This window comes from Triturus cristatus, chromosome 6 (genome assembly GCF_964204655.1).
Source record: "Triturus cristatus chromosome 6, aTriCri1.1, whole genome shotgun sequence".
In the NCBI taxonomy this organism is placed as follows: domain Eukaryota; kingdom Metazoa; phylum Chordata; class Amphibia; order Caudata; family Salamandridae; genus Triturus; species Triturus cristatus.
This window is the reverse complement of record NC_140589.1, coordinates 120,675,925-120,701,361: the sequence shown is the minus strand read 5'-3', so window position 1 is coordinate 120,701,361 and position 25,437 is coordinate 120,675,925. Positions and strand designations below refer to the sequence as shown.

The 25,437-nt window shown below is 48.0% G+C and overlaps 1 protein-coding gene across 1 annotated transcript in view; it reads right to left on the bottom strand.

Moving 5' to 3' along the window:
* Window positions 1-25,437, bottom strand: part of LOC146816491 (epoxide hydrolase 1-like) — a 172,224-nt gene that overhangs the window by 54,380 nt on the left and 92,407 nt on the right. Inside the window, exon 2 of the mRNA XM_085610344.1 lies at window positions 24,754-24,967. Coding sequence (XP_085466470.1) covers window positions 24,754-24,967 — 214 coding nt within the window. The remainder of the gene's footprint in view (window positions 1-24,753; window positions 24,968-25,437) is intronic.

The following is a 25,437-nucleotide window of genomic DNA, read 5'->3' as shown; positions in this document are numbered from 1 at the left end:
ATAACTGTATATGCAAGTAAATGTATGTTTGATTCTTTATTAGCATGAGTGACTATGTGTGTGAGTAACTCTATGGATGAGTGGCATTGTGTAACAGGATGTATAGGTGTATGAGTACATATGATGAGTGAGTACATGTATGAGTGACTGTATAGGACTGTTGGTGAATGAGTGGATGTGTATGTGGATCTTAGAATTACTGAAGAGGTTGTTGTAACTGGTATTGGTATGTCCATTGTTTTGAAAATGTTAGTCTCTATTTTTGAATGTGTGTATCAAAGGTTATATTGGGGTGAGAGGAGGTCTGCCACTCTATCACAAGGATGATGTCATCAGTGATGTCATCAGTGATGTCATTTGAGATGTCATCAGTGATGTCATGAGTGATGTCACTGACCATGTCATGAGTGATGTAATATGTGACGTCATCAGCAGTGCATTGCGGGCGCGCGAGTTATAGTTAGCTGAACTAACTATAACGGGGGAATTTCAATGGTTTTGTACAAGTGAAAAGTCCAGCTAACTATAACACCCCTGAAACCTATGGTTTTTCAGTGAATTCCTGAGGTTTTTTAAATGCTAATTCCTAACTATAACGTGCCTGAAACCTATGTTTTTTTTCTGTGAATTTCAAAGGTTTTTTAAATGCTAATTTCTAACTATACCTACAGAGATAGGACATGTGAAGAAAGAAGAAAAAATGCACAGAAAGAAAAAAAAGAAGTGCAGAAAGAAGCAACAGAAGTCCTCAAAGACGAAGAAAAGTGCAGGAAGAAGGATAACGTGCAGAAAGAACAAAAAGAAGAGCAGAAAGAAGCCTTGTTGCAAAATCATCCTGTACCCTCAACTTTTTCAGACGGATACTGGTGGTAACTGAGTCTGACTAACCAGTCCTAGAGCCAGTGCTATGTTAAAAGACACTTAGAATACAGTGAAAACACCTACATACACTAGGGAACACTATGCGTTGGGGTCCCCCTGTGATTAGCATGACCTCCTCTGTAAGCCCCTAGTATATAATAGGGCAGGGGGATTAAAACTACCTCTTAAAACAGGCCACAGGGCGTTTTTGCACACGTTAACTCAGGCCCCGTCCCCTCCCTTCACCACTGTGTAAACACGCCCTGTGTCCGTTTTTAGTTGGGAGATTAAGTTCATTTGAATCCTGAGGGTCCCTAGGGTCCAACTAGCCCACTAGGTACCTCCAGTAAGTGCCACAGAGCTGCATTGCAGAGAGGTGTAAAAAGTGGCACAGCCTGGACCACCTCTCTGCAATGCAGCTCAGTGGCGCTTACTGGAAGCACTTGGTGGGCTAGTTAGCCCCCAGGGGCCCTCAGTATTGAAGGGAAATTATATCCCCAATTTAAAACGTGCCATAGTGCGTGTTTGCACACGTCACCTCAGGCCCCGTCCCCTCCCTTCACCACTGTGTAAACGCGCCCTGTGGCTGTTCTAAATTGAGAGATTAAGTCCCCTTGAATCCTAAGGGTCCCTAGGGTCAAACTAGACCACTAGGTACCTCCAGTAAGCGCCACAGAGCTGCGTTGCAGAGAGGTGTAAAAAGGGGCTTGGCCTCAGAACACCTGTCTGCAGCGCAGCTCCCTGGTGCATACTGGAGATGCCTGTTGGGCTAGTTGGCCCTCAGGGACCCTCAGTGTTGAAGAGGAATTAATTCCCCAACTTACAACTCGCCAGGGGGCACGTTTGCAGTGTGCTGCAAGGAGGGGGCGTGGCCTCCGGCGCGATGCCAGTCTTTTATTTATTTTAATTTTTTAAGAAGGGGGGCTGTGTGGTTCCCCTTCTTATTCTAATTTATTGGCCCTGATGACCCCATCCCCCAGGGCCTGTCTCTTAATTATATTTTCTTGACCTCAATCCCGAGGGCCGGCCACTGTTTTTTATTATTTTTAAAAAATATATATATTTATAGACACACCTAGGACATGCTGGACAAACCGTACGTACCTATCACCATGACGATTTGCGTGATATTCATTAAAAGGCGACTATGCATACATGAATCCACGTGGAATGTATTTACACCACTAGTGAAGCTCTGACATGTCTGATGCCCTACCGTGCCTAATCCCGGTAGACAACCTTGTCATTTATTTATACAAACATGGGTAGCTATTGACAGGCACATTTAATACACAGGCACACCAAGCCATTCAAAGGGGATTCGACAAAAATTCGACCAAAACTATGCAAGAAACCCCCCTCACGGTTAATAAAACACACATCCACTGCCGGATGTGTAATACTTTTTATTTTAAACTCTGGAAAGGGGACGAACATCACTTGAGAGTCACAGCGCGCTCCTGGCAGAGCCCAATGCTGTGTTACACCCACCATTGCCTGCTGAGTGCCACACACCTCTGTGTTGTATTCCACTAGCTAGTGTATATGCTATGACACTCTCTAGCCCATGTGCACTGTAACACCACCCCGTGAATATGTCATGCCACACTTGTCTTCGCACGGGTTATATTGCCCCATCTAACCTGCCTTCCTCGATGCCTATGTTATAACGCACAGTGCTATGCCATACATATTACTATCTGGGATCCATATCTTTGTCACAGTGCATATGCAACGTTACACTCCCCAGCACATATTTTATATTACAACTTTAGAGACTAGTTAGGTTACACAACACTGCCCTGTGCATATTACACTCCAAGGCGCATATCGCATAACACGCGCTAGTGCCTGTGCTATCTCGCGCTCTCCAATGAATCTGTCATTGCGCACAATGTATTGCATATTATATTTCACGCCCGGTTCATCTTATATCACACTTTTTGGTGCATAGTTTATACCATACACTATATCTAGTTTTCATTTTCAATCGTGCTCTCAGGACTATGTTCTATATAACACTGTGTTCACCTGCCCTTTTCACGGGCATTACATTTTGCGATAGGGGGTGGAGGGTCAGGGGGTGTTTCTGCCAAGTGAGCCCGGAGTCACAGTCACAAACGTCCTCTTCTTCCTGAATAAAAGTGAGATTATGCTGCATACTTGTTCATATTTCAGTAGTTCGCACAGACACACGTTTTAAAAACAATAAAGTTCCTAATACCCGCCTTCTCTGAACAGTTAGCTTGCTGCCCCATCCCCCTCCTCCCTATCCTCTGTTGTGTGAATCCATGGACTAGCCTCCTCCCTCCTGCCATGCATGGTCTGATGTGCTGCCACTGCCCTCAATTTAGTATGATGTACCAGTTCACTCCTCCTGCCCTCCATTGCCCAATTCTATGCCCCATCATTGACCTCCTGCTTAAACTCTGTGCTTAGCTTGCTGCCCCTATTCTCCTTCCCCCTGCCCTCCGATGTCTTTGTGCATGCCCCTGCTCTATCCTTTTTGCCCACCATGTTCCATGGACCTGCCACTCCTATCTACTCTGAGTGTTCTGTTGAGCTGCCACTCCCCTCCCACCTGCCTAGCATTGTCAGATGACTGTAACCTGTCCGTGCCACCTCCACCCTGCCTGTCCACATGCCATGCCCCTATCCTCTTCCTCCTGTCCTACATGGTCCATTGTACTGCCACACCCTTCTGCCCTCCCTGGTCTGTCGTGCTGCAACTGCTCCTCCTGCCTGCCCCGTGCGGTCTGTTGTGAGGCCCCTTCCCCTGAACTTTCTTGTCTGTGCACAGGTCCTGACCCTCCCTTCTATCCTCCATCGTCCTTTGTGCATGCCCCTGCACCCTCCTTCTTGCCCATCATAGCCATTGTGCTGCCACTAACCCTCCCACTTGCCATGCATGGTCTTCTGTGCTGCCATGGCCCCTCCCACCTTCCCTGTGTGGTCAGTTAGCTGCCCCTGACCCCCTCCCACCTTCACTCCATGGTCTGTGTGTATGCCATCACAGTCTCACTGTTGCTCTTCATGGTGTGTCTTGCTTCTAGTGCCCATCCTGCCTGACCTCCATGGCTATCTTGCTGCTCCTGCCCTGCCCCCTTGCCCCCAGCCCTCTGTTTACATGTGCAGACCCCTACTCCCTCCCTCCTGGCTTGTCTGTTCCATTGTAATGCCCCTGATCCGTCCCTCCTGCCTTTTATGGTCTGTTATGCTGCAGCTTTCTCTCCTGTCTGTCCATTATGGTCAGCTAGCTACCATTGCCTCTTGCCCCTCTGTTCTCTGTTGTTCATGTGCATGGTGCTGTCCCCTCCCTCTTGCTTTCTATGGATTGTTGTGCTGCACTCCCGTCTCGCATGCCCTGTGTGGTGTATTGTGCTGCTGCAAACCCTGATGCCTGCCCTGCAGGGTCAGTTTGGTGCACCTCTCCATGTCCCTCCTGACCTCTGTTATCCAAGTCCATGTCCCTACCCTATTTCCTTCCATGATCCAATGTACCATAATTGCGAACATTTTGAACTTGGTAAGAGGGAGATTTTGAAAAAAACTGGGGTATTGATTTTCCCCTTTGAGTTACATTGAAAAAGAGGAGATTGTAGACAGGAGACAGATCAAATAAAGCCCATTTGAGCTTAAAAACATTGGACGTTTCCTGGCTGAATCGGGTCTGTTGGCATGTATGGTTGTACTACCATTGCCTCTTCCTTCTGCCCACAATGGTCTATTACATTGCCACAGCCTCTCTTGCAAGTCCTGTATTGTTGGTTTGTTGCCCCTGCCCCCCTTTCCACTGCCCTCCATAGTCTGTTGTGCTGCCACGGCCCTTCCTGCCTGCTCAGTGTGGTTAAATTGTTGCCTTTGCACCCTGCTACCTGCCTTCAATTTTCAGAGTCTGTGCCCCTGGCCTCTGCCTCTCAACAGTATCCTAATGAACAACTAAATTGCTAACACCTGACGTCATCTTGATGTAATCAAAACTGTAATCCCTAGAGCATTTCCTTTAGAAATTACATATATGAGAGGGTCTTATTGGCATCAAAATTATGGTTAGTGCTCTAAAAGACTAAAATAAGGACATATTTTCTGAGTTTTCAAATAGCGACAAAGCACTTTTAAATTATTTGTTATCTTTATGTTTTTTTATCCAGTTGACCACTTGATTAAATGTTGCACTTAGGGGAGAGGATGTGGTGTTACTTCCAGAACTGCAGACTTTGCAACTGGGGAACCAGGTTGGAGTTTCTGCTTCAGCTCGAAATTCTGTGATTCTGGTCAAATCACTTAGTCTCCCCATGTCTACAACCAAAATGAATTTGTTCTTGTGTGATGTAACCAATGCTCATGTAAAGCACTCCAATACCTGACAAGTCTGCACTATATAACACTGCAAAAACACAAAATAATAAGTGTTTTGCACACTTCTGTCATTGGGCTATATTTGGGCTACATCTGGGTGATTTTGGGCTACATTTGGGCTCTTTTGTCTCTGGTGGCCATCTTGGGAGATTTATTTGTTATGAAGTTTCCTAATTTCCTCATGTACTGCAGTCTCCTCAGTAGGAAATACTTTCAGTTTTTTACTTTGATTCCATCAAGAAGGCATTCAGATGTGTCACACATTTGCCATAAATTCAGAATGTTAGCACTCTAGTTGCTCATTAGATCACTGTAGTAAAACTACTGTTCACCATGGAAGTCTGCTCCTGGTATTAAAAGTGCATGTTTCAGTCTGCATGTCAGAATTTTTTAATGAAATAGAAGAGGATTTGAGAAGTCACTCAAAATGTGCCCTCATTTTCTTTCTTCAGCATTAATCATAATTTCTATGGCAAAATGAACCCCCTCATTGTGTTCCTTTTTAAATTAAATGTTTTAAGTGTTACCAGTTTATTCCAATCAAGATGGCTTCAGGTGTGCCATACTTTTGTCATAATGAAGACAGTAAGCGCTCTAGTTGTTTTTAAGAACACTCTGGGACATTCTGTCATTGGGCTATACTTGGGCTACATCTGGGTGATATTTGGGCTACATTTGGGCTCTTTTGTCTCTGGTGGCCATCTTGGGAGACTTATTTGTTATGAAGTTTCCTAATTTCCTTATTTACTGCAGTCTCCTCAGTAGGAAATACTTTCAGTTTTTTACTTTGATTCCATCAAGAAGGCATTCAGATGTGTCACACATTTGCCATAAATTCAGAATGTTAGCACTCATTTTGCTCATTAGATCACTGTAGTAAAGCTACTGCTCACCAGGGAAAACTGCTGCTGGTATTGAAAGTGCATGTTTCAGTCTGCATGTCAGAATTTTTTAATGAAATAGAAGAGGATTTGAGAAGTCACTCAAAATGTGCCCTAATTTTTCTTTCTGAAGCACTAGTCATACTTTTTATGGAAAAATGAACCCCCTCATTTTGTTCCTTTTTAAATTAAATGTGTTAAGAGTTACCACTTTAATCCAAGCAAGATGGCTTCAGGTGTGCCATACGTTTATCATAAGTAGGACTGTTAGCGCTCTAGTTGTTCTTTGGAACACTCTGGGAAGCTGCAGTAGAACACAAAGGAATCAACTGACAGTCTCTGCCCTTGTTGGATGTACATGTTTTACTGAGAATGTCAGACTTCATTCTCACATGACTGAGAAAGATAATGTGAATTTACAGAAAATAAGCTCTCAGTTTAGCTTATAGATCACCTTCCAAACCTCTGTGGGAAAAGCATGAGAAAATATTTTTCTCTCAATCATGATGTCCCAGCAGAAGGCTTTTTCACATGGTGAAATCACCTTAGAACATACCACAATTCCTAAAATGAGTATGGTACCATCAATAAATGATTTATAATGTAACTAAAGTCTTAAAACCTTCTATTAACTGCAATGCTTTTTAAAGAGGTGCTATTATGTATATTGGTCACAAGATGGCTGCCAACACTTCTTGGATGAAGTGCTGATAGCCAATCAGATCTCAGGATGAGATGTGTGGTTAGGCTCTGCCCACATATATATATGATTTTACTTTTGATTTTCTCAGGAACTACTGAACAGATTGACTCCATATATGCAAAAGGCACATCCCTGAGCTGAGGACTACCTCTCTGCCAAATTTCAAGTAATTCTGTTCAGCCGTTCGGGCTGTACCTTGGACTAAAGGTCCCTATGGAAAATTGCATGCGGAAAACGCGTTTTGGGACCCCCCTTTTTTCTCAGCCCCCGCTTGACGAATCCCCCCCCCCCCCCGAGACTTTCAGGGTAGGAGCGGAGCGGAGCGCCACACCTATTTTGAAAATTTCGCGAGGATTCGTCAACCGGCGTCAAAGTCATTCCAAATAGAATGTTGCGGATTTCCTATGGAAACACGGTCCTAACTATAACTATCTACTGGCGACCGCCAGTAGATAATATATATATATATATATATATATATATATATATTTATATATATATTGTTTTCCAAATGCCCAAGGCTTCAAGGATGCACTCCCAGTCAGCGGAAGCCTTACGGCTCATTTTCTCATGAAAGACCCAGCGAAGAACATTTCAGGTAAGATTAGCTTTAATTTAAACCCAACGCGTTTCAAGGCTCCAGCCTCTTCCTCATGGGTTGCTGACAGGATGTGGCTCAGAAATGCCGATCATTAATTGCCTGCTGCTTTTGAAGTTACCGCCCCCAGTGGGCCACGCACATTGCGCTGCATATCGAACAGCAAGCTGGGACTTGTGGTCCTGGTCGGCGTTATTGTTGCCCCCAGTGGGCTCCTTGCCACATCTCAGTTGTTCTGCAGTGTTCGTAAAACATAATAAACCTATAGTAGGCCCCAAAGCGTTCATACTGGTCATATTGTCATCACTGGCTGGGCCGGTCGCGGCTGTAGCAAAATTCTGTTGCCGCGTGGCTTTTCCCTTGATTAACAGGAAACGGTGCAAACCTTCACGGCAGGACAACCGTGATATCATATTGTTTTCCAAATGCCCAAGGCTTCAAGGATGCACTCCCAGTCAGCAGAAACCTTACGGCTCATTTTCTCATGAAAGACCCAGCGAAGAATATTTCAGGTAAGATTAGCTTTAATTTAAACCCAACGCGTTTCAATGCTCCAGCCTCTTCCTCATGGGTTGCTGACAGGATGTGGCTCAGAAATGCCGATCATTAATTGCCTGCTGGTTTTGAAGTTACCGCCCCCAGTGGGCCACGCACATTGCGCTGCATATCAACAATTAACTTTAATAGTGCAATCAGTACATTTGAACTTACTTTAAGAATACTTTCCCTCGCAATGAGACTCCATGTCCCATCAGGCATTGTAATTTATGCACGGAGCGACGCCCACTGGGGGCAGTGATTTCACCAATAAAAGCCGGAAATGAAAATGCGAGGCTTTGAATGCTGTTTGTTTTAGCCCAGGAAGAAGGGGTAGTGGAACCCTGAAACGCGTTGGCAACCTAATACTACAGTGGAACAGGAATGCAGGCTGCACTTTCACGCCATATGGCAGGAAAATGTCGAGTGCGCTTCTAAAGCTTTGGGGCATTTTGATGAAATATGATGACACGGCTGTCCTGGCCGTGAGAAGCTGCACCATCAACCAGCTGGTAAGACCTGTTATCCAGCTGAACGAGGCTGACGCTTTTGAACCTTCAAATACCGGATCAGCACATCTTCCTTGCAGATTATGTCTGCTTCCTGGGACACAGCCTACTAAGGCAAGAATTAACTTTAATAGTGCAATCAGTACATTTGAACTTACTTTAAGAATACTTTCCCTCGCAATGAGACTCCATGTCCCATCAGGCATTGTAATTTATGCACGGACCGACGCCCACTGGGGGCAGTGATTTCACCAATAAAAGCCGGAAATGCAAATGCGAGGCTTTGAATGCTGTTTGTTTTAGCCCAGGAAGAAGGGGTAGTGGAACCCTGAAAGGCGTTGGCAACCTAATACTACAGTGGAACAGGAATGCAGGCTGCACTTTCACGCCGTATGGCAGGAAAATGTCGAGTGCGCTTCTAAATCTTTGGGGCATTTTGATGAAATATATATATATATATATATATATATATATATATATATATATATATATATTTTCTTCAAAGATGCCCATGCAATGAGAGGCGCACTCCTCCAGCTGTTAGTTTTCAAAACCTTTTATTTCTATGAAACAGCGCTGCAAATTCGAAATTTATATCCATGTGGCCTGACGCGTTTCAAAGCAGTCGTGCTTCTTCCTCAGAGGCCGTTTGTCAGCACATCAAGTTCAGGGTCCCACAGCTCCTCGCGTTTCTGCATGTATTTATTGGCCTCAGGTGTGCCTCTTCTAGTAGTTTTCGCCATGCCCGCTGGGACTTGTGGTCTCAATACCCCAATATATATAAAATTCGAATTTGCAGCGCTGTTTCATAGAAATAAAAGGTTTTGAAAACTAACAGCTGGAGGAGTGCGCCTCTCATTGCATGGGCATCTTTGAAGAAAATTTCACGCGGCAAGTCCAGCCGCGGAGAGATCGCACCGCCCCCTACACTGTGCTGGGGATCGTCTTACCGGCATTGTCTGGTTAAGGTACGGCGCAGCTGTTGCCAGAGTGAGGAACAGAACTTCAAATTCGACGCTAACTGGAGGGCGATGAGTAATCCATTACTGGTTTGCCAAGCACACAGCCACTGGAGGTGTTTAATTGGGGTATTGAGACCACAAGTCCCAGCGGGCATGGCGAAAACTACTAGAAGAGGCACACCTGAGGCCAATAAATACATGCAGAAACGCGAGGAGCTGTGGGACCCTGAACTTGATGTGCTGACAAACGGCCTCTGAGGAAGAAGCACGACTGCTTTGAAACGCGTCAGGCCACATGGATATAAAATTCGAATTTGCAGCGCTGTTTCATAGAAATAAAAGGTTTTGAAAACTAACAGCTGGAGGAGTGCGCCTCTCATTGCATGGGCATCTTTGAAGAAAATATATATATATATATATATATCAATCGCAAAGTTTGCCTGAAGAGAGGGAGCCCACGCAGGCGAGTAAATCTTGCCTTCGATTTTATTGAGGAAAACAACTTGAGCAAAGTAGGTGCTTCCGCCGCATAAGAGAGTCTTGCCTGACGCGTTTCGTGTCGTGGACACTTCCTCAGAGGCTCAAGGCTCAAACAGCATCTGTCTTGGGCGAATTCATGGCATTACATTTGTACGATAGTCCCCGCCCATGTGGGCGTGGCCACCCCGTGGCCTGTTGGTTAATGTAGTGCCTGTTAACTCCAGTGAGTGAATCTCCCCAAAGAAAGTTCTTTTGCCATTAAAAATCCCCAGTGGGTTGCTGAGGCACTGTCAATGCGCAAGTTGTCGTTTCATTTTTTTTTTTTTTTTTTTTTTTTTATTTATTTTTTTTTTTTTTTAGGAAGCACCTACTTTGCTCAAGTTGTTTTCCTCAATAAAATCGAAGGCAAGATTTACTCACCTGCGTGGGCTCCCTCTCTTCAGGCAAACTTTGCGATTGATGTTTGCGGCCGTGCCTGGGCCGCGAGGAGAGCCCTGCCGCACGCCTGTGTGGTCCTGCTGTTTCGCAATCCGGCGGAATAGCTGAAGGGGTAAGGTGATGCCATTGAAGAAAATGAAACGACAACTTGCGCATTGACAGTGCCTCAGCAACCCACTGGGGATTTTTAATGGCAAAAGAACTTTCTTTGGGGAGATTCACTCACTGGAGTTAACAGGCACTACATTAACCAACAGGCCACGGGGTGGCCACGCCCACATGGGCGGGGACTATCGTACAAATGTAATGCCATGAATTCGCCCAAGACAGATGCTGTTTGAGCCTTGAGCCTCTGAGTAAGTGTCCATGACACGAAACGCGTCAGGCAAGACTCTCTTATGCGGCGGAAGCACCTACTTTGCTCAAGTTGTTTTCCTCAATAAAATCGAAGGCAAGATTTACTCACCTGCGTGGGCTCCCTCTCTTCAGGCAAACTTTGCGATTGATATATATATATATATATAAAGAAAATCAAAAAATTGTCCTTAGATGACATTTGACGCCATTGACATTTTCAATGATGCCCTAATACAGGACTTAAAAAAGCTTGGACAGGAAACTGACAAGTTCAGGCGTTTTAACATCTCTGCGAAACAATGGCAGGCCATTCAAAGTCTGAAATAGGATGATTCCATAGTAATAAAACCATGCTATAAAGGGGGCAACATTGTGGTCTTTCCAAAAGAGCAATATATCAGGGAGGCTTTGAACCAATTGGAAGATCGTGAATGTTATTTACCAACAACGAGAAGAGAATATTCGAACTGTGTTGAAACCTTCCATCAGAACCTACGAGAATGGAGAGATGATGGAATGTCGGCCATTAATGAATTTAATTTCCTAATGTGTGAATATCCCACTTTACCGACATTCTATCACATCCCGAAGGTTCAGAAAGATTTACAATGGCCCCCTTGAAGACCCATAGTTGCATCTATAAATAGTCTTCTTGAGAACTGTTCTATTTATTTGGACTCTTTTCTTGCACCTTGGGTAAAGAATCTTTGTTCCTATATTGGAGACACTCAAGACTTCTTGAGATTAATTGAGGGTGTTAAGTGGAAACCGAATATGTTACTTATCACACTTGACATCACCAGCTTGTACACTTGTATTAATCACAATCAAAGTATTTAATCTGTCAAGTGGTTTCTAGACAAATGCCCGCTAAAGTTCCAAAAACATAATGAAATGCTTTTAAAAATGTTGACTTTTTGTTTGGAAAACAATATATTCATTTTCGCTGGCCAGCTATACAAGCAACAACGCGGTACCGTGATGGGCACGTGCTTCACCCCCAGCTACGCAAATCTTTTCGTTGGCTGGTTGGCGGAGCATGTAGCCTGGAGGGAAGTACCAGAGAGGTGAATGAGTCATGTGGTATTTTGGATCCGTTACATCGATGACCTTTTCATCGTATGGAAGGGTTCACACTCCTCGGCTGAGGAGTTTATAACATTCTTGAATTCCAATGACCTCGATTTAGTATTTAGGGGCCACATAAGTAACACCCAAGTCTTCTATTTAGATCTTGAAGTCTACATCAACAATTTTTGAGATTCTAACACGACTTTATAGGAAACCAACCGCTGGTAACGCTTTGCTTCATGCCAAAAGCTTACATCCGAAAAGCATGATCTATAATATCCCTTATGGGAATGAAGCGAAATTGTTCCACCGACGAAGATTATATTACAGCAAGAAATGAAGCATGTAGACGCTTTAAAGCAAGATGGTTCTTTAGATGTAGCCATTAAAAAAGTAGAAAAGATCACTAGGAGAGAACTTTTAGCACCTAAAACTGCTAAAAAAGTTAACATTATTAAACCATCTGAACCAACCCGCATGATTACACGCTTCAATACACAGTCTGCCAAAATTGTACAGATGTTCCGTAAGAATTGGCATATTCTAAAAACGGACAACATCCTAAAAAAACAAATTCCCAGACAGCCACTAATAACGAACAGAAGATCGAAATCCATCAAAGATCTATTGGTTTCTAGCCATTATGAATCTAAGGCCAGATCCAAAGAACCAGTAAATGGGTTCTTTCCCTGCATGAAATGCAAGGTATGCAAGTACAACTGCAAAAAGACAACTTATGAGTTACTGGGGAAAGGTACATAAAACTACTAGAACTATCAATAGACTACTTAATTGCCATTCCGAATTTATAATATACTGTTTGGAATGTCCCTGCAAGAAAAAATACATTGGTAGTACCATAAATGCAGCTAAGAAATGTGTGCTAGAGCACATGCGGGCAATAGCTAAAAAAGAAAGAAATTATCCAGTGGCTCGCCATTTTGAGGACTGTCACATGAGCAATCGTGACCTTTTAGCTTTTTATTGCTTGGATCAAATACCTAAAAATGAAAGAGGGGGAGACAGGATTAAAAACCTATGTGCCCTAGAATCCAGATATTGTATTGTATTGGCATCTGTATAGCGCATGGCTATCCGAAGGCCTCCCAGCGCTGTGATAAGTTGCTGTGAGGCGCTGATCTTTAAGGGAAAAGCCAGGTCTTAAATAGTTTCTGGAATTTTAGATGGCACGATTCCCTCCGTAGCTGTAACAGGAGGTCATTCCAGAGTTTGGCGGCATTTAGCGAGAAAAGCCTTCCGCCACTTCTCGCCTTCGTGATCCTAGGCACCACTGCAAGATGGAGCTTGTTAGAGCAAAGTTTCCTGTTAGCCCTATAAGGGAGGATCATGGTGTTTGTAATTATGGGCTTTCCTTCATTCAGTGCCTTATGGGCTATACAGAGAGCTTTAAAATGTGTTCTCTCCTGAACTGGGAGCCAGTGGAGAGCATGTAAAGATGGTCTAGCTCAACATCGATTGGGGGTGTCAGTAAGCATCCTTGCCGCACAATTCTGCACTACCTGCAGTTTTGAGATTACCTCCTTTGGGGCAGCTAAATACAGAGCATTTCCGTAATAAAGATATATCATTGAATTAGGCACAATGTCCCCTCAGGGTCTGAATAATGACAAAGAGCTTTGGGCCCATTTAGAATGAGATCCAGATATCCATCAGAACGATCACGCAATTATTAACATCTTCAATCATAGGTCTTCAATGTATATATATATATATTTATACATATATATTTTTTGCTTTGAGTGAGGTCTCTCACCATTAGTGAACTTCTAAATGGCATATTATATACACATCGAGGTGGGACTATGGGGAAGGTGGGCTATTCTGTCTAAAGTCCTCCTTTTGTCTGCAATTCTGACAACCTTTACTTTTAGACTGTCCGTTGATCTTTGATGGATTTTTTCATTTGCCAATCGAAAACTATAGTCATATGCTTTGATAAAAAAAGAAAAGAACGTGTGCCTCTTTCGGTTAGCAAAAAGCCAAATAAGCATAGAGATTGATTTAGCCTCCTCTCTTCAATTTCACTATTTTTCTATTTACATGAGTGATCCTCTTATTTTGGACTTTGAATGCCCATTCAGGGCTTGATGGTTTGACAGAGTATCCTCGTTTTCTAAAAGTTGTGTAAATGACATATCAAATACACGACAATGTTATTTCAAAACAGAAAAGAAAAACATTTCATACAGCCAGAAAAAGAGATAATTATTATTCTGTTTATTTTCTGTATGTATGAATATTTTTGGAATGGGGATACTGTTTGTCTTGTTCAGCATATATTGAGGAAGAAAAACAATGCTCATGTATTTTTCCGTTAATGCTGCACTATATGTTAAGATGGCCGACATGAAGACATTGCATTTAGCATATATTGTGCCGTCTTTTGTGTTTACCATTTTCTTTCAATTGCACTTTTTTAACTTTAAAATGGTGGTACTTTACGAAACTCACTGACAATGACAAAGCCAGAGCGGCGAAACGCGTCTGCCAGCGCTGAGGGGGGGGGGGGATCTTTAATGAAATAAACACATATTTTTCACGGACTCGATGTGTGTGCTCCTGCTTGTGTCGGCCGACACAAATTTTATCTCCGATCATGAAATGATATATATATATAAATATATTTTGCAAGGTTTCAGAGTCGACCCCCCAATTGGCGAAAACGTAAGAGGCGGCACACCAGGAGAAGGCACAATAATTTATTGTGCACTAAAAAAAGGACGACACGTTTCGGCGTTTAGCCTTTTGTAAACGATGAAACGCGTTGGTCTTTATTTAGTGCACAATAAATTATTGTGCCTTCTCCTGGTGTGCCGCCTCTTATGTTTTCGCAGATTTGGGCATCGACTCTGAAACCTTGCAAAATTTCGAGCGCCTGCTGCTGCCGCTGGCAGGCACCAACGCCGAAAGCTGGGTACCACAGAACGCAGCAACAAGTGAAAGATTTATATATATATATATATGTATGATTTTATTTGATTACAATTTGAGATTGATTTCAAATAACCTGTGTTGGAGGTATGGCCTAGTAGATGGCTGTGTTTAAAGTTAGTGGGTCGGTGAAGAGTGCAGTGGAACCAATGGAGTTATTTAGATACGCAGTGACGGATAGTCCACCAGATATTGGCTGATGTCTCCTCTTTTGGAGCTACTTTAGTGCCTTCTTTTGCTACTACACTAAAATGAACACAAATATTTGGGACACTGACAGGAAACTCCCCTGGGAAGCATCTAAAATTCGTTCTGCCCTCAGAGGCAGAACAGCAATTGTAAAGCAGCACCAAATGAATGCTCTGGAAGTGGATGTATGAGGAGGTGTAAGAGTTTACACCAGTGTAGGCCAAAGATGAATATCCACATGGTATGTTTATATAATCAATTAATTTAAATAACGCTAATGCGGTTAACCCCTCTAGCGTATGAACCAGACATGAATTGGGCTGACATGGGCCCTAGGATGGGCCGACTAGATGACTGCTAAGCACAGGGTTCCCAAAACTTACAGATAGGACTGTAAGCAGTGCTTAATTTGAGCCAGGGTTGCAGGTGGGGCCCACTAACACTCTTGTTTGCAGACTGGCAATTAATTTTCCTCAACAGACTTTGGTCCAGAGCAAGAGAAACACAAAACCAGAAAAGGCAGAGGATGAAAATGGCAGAAAAATAGTGACAAAGGGGGAAAGCAGGAACCTGCAGGAGTGAGATAAGGGGCAGGGAGTGTCTGATGGTGAATTAAAGACACATGAGGTGGAATCAAAAGGTAGCATCCTTGGTATTCGGCACCCTGATCTCCGACAACACTGGCTGCAGGCTTCTGAGCAAAACACTGGGCTTTAACCAATGCAGCACTGCCAGTGAGGACACTTAATCAGACTATCACATCTTGTCTAACCCTTTGGAAACACCATCAGGCAGTCTCAGACCTAGAACAACTGCACTGGCTCCCGGAGCAGCCAAGGTTCGAATATAATACTGGCTGCACCATTCATGAGGTATACAAAGCAAGGGACATCACTATGGGCTTCCCATTGTACTTACAACAGAGTGCTGCGCTCCACCTTCTACTCACGCCAGAGTGATGCGCTCCCCATTCTACTCCTGCCAGTGTGCCACACTCCCTATTTTACTCAGGCCAGAGTGCTGCACTCCCTATTCTACTCATGCGAGTGTGCCGCACTCCCCATTTTACTCAGGCCAGAATGCTGCGCTCCCTATTCTACTCAGGCCAGAATGCTGCGCTCCCTATTCTACTCACACCAGAGTGCTGCGCTCCCCATTCTACTCGCGCCACAGTGCTGCAGTCCCCATGCTACTCAAGCCCGAGGGCCACGCTCCCTATTCTTCTCAGGCCAGAGTGCCGTGCTCCCCATTCTACTCAGGCCAGTGTGCTGCACTCCCCATTCTACTCAGGCCAGAGTGTTGCACTCCCCATTCTACTCAGGCCAGAGTGCTGCATCCCCATTCTACTCAGGCCAGAGTGCTGCACTCCCCATTCTACTCAGGCCAGAGTGCTGCACTCCCCATTCTACTCAGGCCAGAATGCTGTGCTCCCTATTCTCCTCCTGCCAGAGTACTGCACTCCCCATTCTACTCAGGCCAGAGTGCTGCGCTCCCCATTTTACTCAAGCCAGAGTGCTGCGCTCCCCATTCTACTCGCGCCACAGTGCTGCAGTCCCCATGCTACTCAAGCCCGAGGGCCACGCTCCCTATTCTTCTCAGGCCAGAGTGCCGTGCTCCCCATTCTACTCAGGCCAGTGTGCTGCACTCCCCATTCTACTCAGGCCAGAGTGTTGCACTCCCCATTCTACTCAGGCCAGAGTGCTGCATCCCCATTCTACTCAGGCCAGAGTGCTGCACTCCCCATTCTACTCAGGCCAGAGTGCTGCACTCCCCATTCTACTCAGGCCAGAATGCTGTGCTCCCTATTCTCCTCCTGCCAGAGTACTGCACTCCCCATTCTACTCAGGCCAGAGTGCTGCGCTCCCCATTTTACTCAAGCCAGAGTGTTGCGGTCCCTATTCTACTCAGGCCAGAGTGCCGCGAACCACATTCTACTCAGGCCAGTGTGCCTCACTCACCATTCTACTCAGGCCAGTGTGTCGCGCTCCTCATTCTACTCAGGCGAGAGTGCTGCGCTCCCCATTCTACTCAGGCCAGAGCGCTGCACTCCCTATTCTCCTCCTGCCAGAGTGCTGCACTCCACGGTCTACTCACACCACAGTGCTGCGCTTCCCTGTTCTACTCATGCCAGAGTGTAGCGATCCCAGTGCTACTCACGCCACAGTGCTGCGCTCCCCTGTTCTACTCACGCCAGAGTACAGTGCTTCCCGTTCTACTCACGCCACAGTGCTGCGCTCCCCTGTTCTACTCATGCCAGAGTGCGGCTCTCCTCATTCTACTCACGCCAGAGTGCTGCGCTACACGTTCTACTCATGCCAGAGCACTGCACTCCCCATTCTACTCACGCCAGAACACTATGCGCCCCATTATACTCATGCCAGAGTGCTGTGCGCATTATACTCACACCAAAATGCTGAGCTCTTCATTATACTCACGCAAGAGTTCTGCTCTCCCCATTATACTCATGCCAGAGTGCAGCGCTCCTTGTTCTACTCATGGCACAGTGCTGCGCTCCCCCATTCTACCCACACCATAGCACTGCGCTTCCCATTCTACTCACACCATAGCGCTGCGCTCCCCATTCTATTCATGCCAGAGCATTGTGCTCCCCATTCTACTCACGCCAGAGTGCTGGGCTCATTATACTCACACCAGAGTGCTACGCTCCTCATTATAGTCACGCCAGAGTGCTGCGCTACCCATTATACTCATGCCAGCGTGCTGTGCCCCATTCTGCTCTCGCCAGAGCGCTGTGCCCCATTCTACTCACGCCAGTGTGCTGCGCTACACGTTCTACTCATGCCAGAGCACTGCGCTCCCCATTCTACTCATGCCAGAGTGATGCTCTCCCCATTCTACTCACGCCAGTGTGCTGCGCTTCCTGTTCTACTCACGCCACAGTGATGCTCTCCCCGTTTTACTCACGCCAGAGTGCTGAGCTCCCTGTTCTCCACTCACGTCAGAATGCTGTGCTTTTTTTCTACTCACGCCAGAGTGCTGCGCTTTTTGTTCTGCTCATGCCAGAGTGTGGCGCTCCCCCTTCTACTCATACCAGAGGGCCGCGCTCCCCATTCTACACACGCCAGAGTGCTGTACCTCATTCTACTCACGTGAGTGTTGCGTTCCCCGTTCTATACACACATCAGAGTGCTGTGCTCCCTATTCTACTCACACCAGAGTTCTGCGCGCCCCGTTCTACTCACACCAGAGAGCTGCGCTCCCCGTTTAAACTCATGCCAGAGTGTTGTGCTCCACGTTTTACACTCATGCCAGAGTGCTGCACTCCTCGTTTTACACTCATGCCAGAGTGCTGCGCTCCCCGTTCTACTCATGCCAGTGTGCCGCACTCCTATTCTACCCATGCCAGTGTGCCACACTCCCTATTCTACTCAGGCCAGAGTGTGCACTCCCTATTCTACTCATGCGAGTGTGCCACACTCCCCATTTTACTCAAGCCAGAATACTGCGCTCCCCATTCTACTCACACCAGAGTGCCGCGTTCCCCATTCTACTCAGGCCAGTGTGCTACACTCCCCATTCTACTCAGGTCAGAGTGCTGCACTCCCCATTCTACTCAGGCTAGAGTGCTGCACTCCCCATTCTACTCAGGCCAGAGTGCTGCACTCCCCATTCTACTCAGGCTAGAGTGCTGCACTCCCCATTCTACTCAGGCCAGAGTGCTGCACCCCCATTCTACTCAGGCCAGAGTGCTGCATGCCCCATGCTACTCAGGCCAGAGTGCTGCACTCCCCATTCTACTCAGGCCAGAATGCTGCGCTCCCTATTCTCCTCCTGCCAGAGTGCTGCGCTCCCCATTCTATTCAGGCCAGAGTGCTGCGCTCCCCATTCTACTCAAGCCAGAGTGCTGCAGTCCCTATTCTACCTAGGCCAGAGTGACGCACTCCCCATTCTACTCAGGTCAGTGTGCCTCGCTCCCCATTCTACTCAGGCCAGAGTGCTGCGCTCCCCATTCTTCTCCTGCCAGAGTGCTGCACTCCCCGGTCTACTCACGCCACAGCGCTGCGCTCCCTGGTCTACTCATGTGAGAGTGCAGCGCTCCCCGTTCTACTCATACCACAGTGCTGCGCTCCCCTGTTCTACTCCCGCCAGAGTGCTGCACTACACGTTCTACTCATGCCAGAGCACTGTGCTCCCCATTCTACTCACGCTAGAAAGCTGCGCTCCTTATACTCACACCAGAGTGCTGAGCTCCTCATTATACTCCCACAAGAGTGCTGCTCTCCCCATTATACTCACGCCAGAGTGCAGTGCTCCTAGTTCTACTCACGCCACAGTGCTGCGCTCCCCCATTCTACCCACACCATAGCGCTGCGCTCCCCATTCTACTCATGCCATAGCGCTGCGCGCCCCATTCTATTCACGCCAGGGCACTGCACTTCCCATTCTACTCACGCCAGAGCACTGTGCTCCCCCATTCTACTCACGCCAAGTGCTGCGCCCATTATACTCACACAAGAGAGCTGCGCTCCTCATTATCGTCATGCCAGAGTGCTGCGCTCCCCATTATACTCACAACAGAGTGCTGTGCCCCATTCTGCTCTCGCCAGTGTTGTGCCCCATTGTACTCGCGGCAGTGTGCTGCGCTACATGTTCTACTCATGCCTGAGTGCGGCACTCTCCTTTCTACTCACGCCAGAGTGATGCTCTCCCCGTTTTACGCACGCCAGAGTGCTGCGCTCCCCATACTCCACTCACGCCAGAGTGCTGCGCTTCCTGTTCTGCTCATGCCAGAGTGCTGCGCTATGCCTTCTACTCATGCCAGAGTGCCGTGCTTCGCATTATACACACACCAGAGTGCTGTACCTCATTCTACTCACACGAGTGTTGCGTTCTCCATTCTATACACACTCCCTGTTTAAACGCACGCCAGAGTGCTGCTCTCCCCATTTTACACTCATGCCAGAGTGCTGCTCTCCCCTTCTACTCATTCCAGAGTGCTACCATCCGCCTTCTACTCATGCCAGAGTGCTGCTCTCCCCATACTACTTATCCTAGAGTGCTGCGCTCCCCGTTCTATCCATGCCCAGAGTTCAGCGCTCTCCGTTCTACTGACACCAAAGTGCTGCGCTCCCCGTTCTACTCACACCAGAGTGCTGCACTCCCACTTCTACACACTTCATAGTGCGGTACCCCATTCTACTCATCCAGAGTGCTGCGCTCCCCATTCTACGCATGTCAGAGGGCTGCACTCCCAATTCTACACACGTCAGAGTGCAGCGCTGTCCATTCTACACATACCAGAGTGCTGCGCTCCCCATTCTACACGTCATTGTGCTGTACCCCATTCTACTCATCCAGAGTGCTGCGCTCCCATTTTACTCATGTCGGAGTGCTGCATTCCCCATTCTACTCACGCCAGAGTGCAGCGCTCCCTATTCTACTCACTCCAGAGTATTGCGCTTTCCATTCTACTCACGCCAGATTGCTGCACTTCCGTTCTGCTGAAGCCAGTGTCCTGTGCTCCCCATTCTACTCATGCCAGAGTGCTGCGCTTCTCATTCTACTTACGCCAGAGTGCTACATTCTCCATTCTACTCATGCCAGAGTTCTGTGCTCCCCGTTCTACTCACTCCAGAGTGCTGCGCTCCCCGTTTTACACTCTCACCAGAGTACTGCGCTCCCTGTTCTACTCACGCCAGAGCGCTCCCCTTCTCCTTTCACACATGCCAGAGTGCTGCGCTCCGGGTTCTACTCACGCCTTTGTGCTGCGCTTCATGTTTGACTCACACCAGAGTGCTGTGCTCCCTGTACTACTCACCCCAGTGTGTTGATCCCCATTCTACTGATGCCAGAGTGATGCACTCCCCATTCCACTCATGCCAGAGTGCTGCGCTCCCCGTTCTACACACGCCACAATGCTGTGCTCCCCGTTCTCCACTCACACCAGAGTGCTGCGCTTCCTGTTCTGCTCATGCCAGAGTGCTGCGCTCCCCCTTCTACTCATGCCAGAGTGCCACGCTCCCCATTCTACACACACCAGAGTGCTGTACCTCATTCTACTCACGCGAGTGTTGCGTTCCCCGTTCTATACACACACCAGAGTGCTGCGCTCCTTATTCTACTCACTCCAGAGTGATGCGCTTTCCATTCTACTTAATCCAGAGTGCTACATTCCCCATTCTACTCATGCCAGAGTTCTGGGTTCCCCGTTCTACTCACGCCAGAGTGCTCCGCTCCCCATTCTACAATCATGCCAGAGTACTGAGCTCCCTGTTCTACTCACACCAGAGCGCTGCCCTTCTCCTTCTACACATGCCAGAGTCGTGCGCTCGGAGTTCTACCCACACCTTTGTGCTGCGCTCCCTGTTCTACTCACACCAGAGTGCTGCGCTCCCTGTTCTACTCACACCAGAGTGCGGTGCTCCATTCTACTGATGCCAGAGTGATGCACTCCCCATTCTGCTCCTGCCAGAGTGACGTACTCCTCATTCTACTCACGCCAGTGTGCTGTGCTCCCAGTTCTACTCGTTCCAGAGTGCTGCACTACCCGTTTTACTCACGCAAGAGTGCTGCACTACCTGTTCTACTCACACCAGAAGGCTGCGCTACCTGTTCTACTCACGCCAGAGTGCAGTGCTCCTAGTTCTACTCATGCCACAGTGCTACGCTCCCCATTCTACCCACACCATAGCGCTGCGCTCTCCAATCTACTCACGCCATAGCGCTGCGCTCCCCATTCTATTCACGCCAGGGCACAGCGCTTCCCATTCTACTCACGCCAGAGCACTGCGCTTCCCATTCTACTCACGCCAAGTGCTGCACCCATTATACTCACGCAAGAGTGCTGCGCTCCTCATTATAGTCATGCCAGAGTGCTGCGCTCCCCATTATACTCACGACAGAGTGCTGTGCCCCATTCTGCTCTCGCCAGTGTTGTGCCCCCTTGTACTCGCGCCAGTGTGCTGCGCTACATGTTCTACTCATGCCTGAGTGCGGAACTCTCCTTTCTACTCACGCCAGAGTGATGCTCTCCCCATCTACTCATGCCAGAGTGCTGCGCTTCCCGTTCTACTCACGCCAGAATGATGCCCTCCCCGTTTTACTCACGCCAGAGTGCTGCGCTACCCGTTCTCCACTCATGCCAGACTGCTGCGCTATGCCTTCTACTCATGCCAGAGTGCCGTGCTTCGCATTATACACACACCAGAGTGCTGTACCTCATTCTACTCACACGAGTGTTGCGTTCCCCATTCTATACACACACCAGAGTGCTGTGCTCCCTATTCTACTCACACCAGAGTGCTGCGCTCCCCGTTCAAACTCACGCCAGAGTGCTGCGCTCCCCGTTTTACACTCATGCCAGAGTGCTGCGCTCCCCGTTTTACACTCATGCCAGAGTGCTGTGCTCCCCGTTTTACTCATGCCAGAGTGTTGCGCTCCCCTTCTACTCATTCCAGAGTGCTACCATCCACCTTCTACTCATGCCAGAGTGCTGCTCTCCCCATACAACTTATCCCAGAGTGCTGCGCTCCCCGTTCTATCCATGCCCCGAGTTCAGCGCTCTCCGTTCTACTCACACCAAAGTGCTGCGCTCCCCGTTCTACTCACACCAGAGTGCTGCACTCCCCATTCTACACACGTCATAGTGCGGTACCCCATTCTACTCATCCAGAGTGCTGCGCTCCCCATTCTACTCATGTCAGAGTGCTGCACTCCCCATTCTACACACGTCAGAGTGCAGCGCTGTCCATTCTACACATGCCAGAGTGCTGCGCTCCCCATTCTACTCATGTCAGAGTGCTGCACTCCCCATTCTACACGTCATAGTGCTGTACCCCATTCTACTCATCCAGAGTGCTGCGCTCCCATTCTACTCATGTCAGAGTAATGCATTCCCCATTCTACTCACGCCAGAGTGCAGCGCTCCCTATTCTACTCACTCCAGAGTGATGCGCTTTCCATTTTACTCACGCCAGATTGCTGCACTTCCATTCTGCTGAAGCCAGTGTCCTGTGCTCCCCATTCTACTCACGCCAGAGTGCTGCGCTTCCATTCTACTTACGCCAGAGTGCTACATTCTCCATTCTACTCATGCTAGAGTTCTGTGCTCCCCGTTCTACTCACTCCAGAGTGCTGCGCTCCCCGTTTAACACTCACGCCAGAGTACTGCGCTCCCTGTTCTACTCACACCAGAGCGCTGCCCTTCTCCTTTCACACATACCAGAGTGCTGCGCTCCGGGTTCTACTCACACATTTGTGCTGCGCTCCATGTTTGACTCACACCAGAGTGCTGTGCTCCATGTACTACTCACCCCAGAGTGTTGAGCCCCATTCTACTGATGCCAGAGTGATGCACTCCCCATTCCACTCATGCCAGAGTGCTGCGCTCCCCGTTCTACTCACGCCACAATGCTGTGCTCCCCGTTCTCCACTCACGCCAGAGTGCTGCGCTTCCTGTTCTGCTCATGCCAGAGTGCTGCGCTCCCCCTTCTACTCATGCCAGAGTGCCACGCTCCCCATTCTACACACACCAGAGTGCTGTACCTCATTCTACTCACGCGAGTGTTGCGTTCCCCGTTCTATACACACACCAGAGTGCTGCGCTCCTTATTCTACTCACTCCAGAGTGATGCGCTTTCCATTCTACTTAATCCAGAGTGCTGCGCTCCCCATTCTACTCATGCCAGAGTTCTGGGTTCCCCGTTCTACTCACGCCAGAGTGCTGCGCTCCCCATTCTACAATCATGCCAGAGTACTGAGCTCCCTGTTCTACTCACACCAGAGCGCTGCCCTTCTCCTTCTACACATGCCAGAGACGTGCGCTCGGAGTTCTACACACACCTTTGTGCTGCGCTCCCTGTTCTACTCACACCTTTGTGCTGCGCTCCCTGTTCTACTCACCCCAGAGTGCTGTGCTCCATTCTACTGATGCCAGATTGATGCACTCCCCATTCTGCTCATGCCAGAGTGACGTACTCCTCATTCTACTCACGCCAGTGTGCTGTGCTCCCAGTTCTACTCGTTCCAGAGTGCTGCACTACCCGTTTTACTCACGCAAGAGTGCTGCACTACCTGTTCTACTCACACCAGAAGGCTGCGCTACCTGTTCTACTCACCCCAGGGTGCTGTGCCTCATTCTACTGATGCCAGAGTGATGCACTACCCATTCGACTCAAGCTAGAGTGCTGCGCTCCCCCTGCTACTCATGCCAGAGTGCTGCGCTCCCCCTGCTACTCATGCCAGAGTGCTGCACCCTCCTTCTACTCATGCCAGAGTGCTGCACCCTCCTTCTACTCATGCCAGAGTGCTGCACCCTCCTTCTACTCATGCCAGAGTGCTGCGCTCCCCCTTCTACTCATGCCAGAGTGCTGCGCTCCACCTTCTACTCCTGCCAGAGTGCTGCGCCCTCCTTCTACTCATGCCAGAGTCTCGATTCCATTGCTCACCTTCTTGATACAGGCTCGTGCCCACATTCTATTACTCAATATTTATGACTGCTGTAATTTATACCTTACTTTCATGGTCGTTGTCTATGGTAAATGTCCCAAAACGGTTGGGTAATGTAATTTATATGCCTTTTGTAACTATCCATTTCTTTTACAAAGCACTCTAACATACTTGGGTAAGGTTTGCTCTATAGAAAACCGAATAAATAAATACAAACTCACTTGAAAAGTGTCCTGGATTGTGCAATCTTCCCTTCTCTTCGGGGCTTCAATAAAAGCATTCTGCTCTGCAGGGCATAGCCTCACTCACAGGGTGAACAAACACATGTGCACCCCATCATGTGTGAAGTGCCCCCCCTCCCCTGCAGGAGTTGAGAAATAAAAATCATGGCTGCCTCCTTCCTTCATAATGGATTTCAAATGTTTCTGCAGAAACCAGTCCTTCTTACCTGGATTTCCTCATCAGACGTCTGCACTCGGAAAGGCCGGATGCTTTCATCTTCGAAGCTTGTCAGGGGCCTCTCCCCTGCTCCCCACCAGCCATCCCCCATTTCAATGGTCCGGACCCTCTTCCGGAACGCTAGCCAGCACAGCAGGATTCCGCCAGCCCCCACCGCTATGGGGGCCACAACTGCCCGCGCTGGGCAATCATCGTAGGCAGCCCTGCAAAGACACACGAAACACAAGGTGGGTCAAAGTAATCCAATCAAGATTAAAGACATAGAGCCGGATTCACAAAGGGCTTCCTCTGCACGCGTGGTGGAGGCCCCGTAGTCATGGAGGAGCGGGGTGCACTTGTGGTGGAGGCCCCGTAGTCATGGAGGAGCAGGGCGCACTCAGGGCGGAGGCCCTGTAGTCATGGAGGAGCAGGGCGCACTTGTGGTGGAGGCCCCGTAGTCATGGAGGAGCAGGGCGCACTCAAGGCGGAGGCCCTGCAGTCATGGAGGAGCGGGGCGCACTTGTGGCACAGGCCCCGTAGTCATGGAGGAGCAGAGCACGTGGCGGAGGCCCTGCAGTCATGGAGGAGCGGGGCGCACTTGTGGTGGAGGCCCTGTAGTCATGGAGGAGCAGGGCGCACTTAGGGCGGAGGCCCTGCAGTCATGGAGGAGCGGGGCGCACTTGTGGCACAGGCC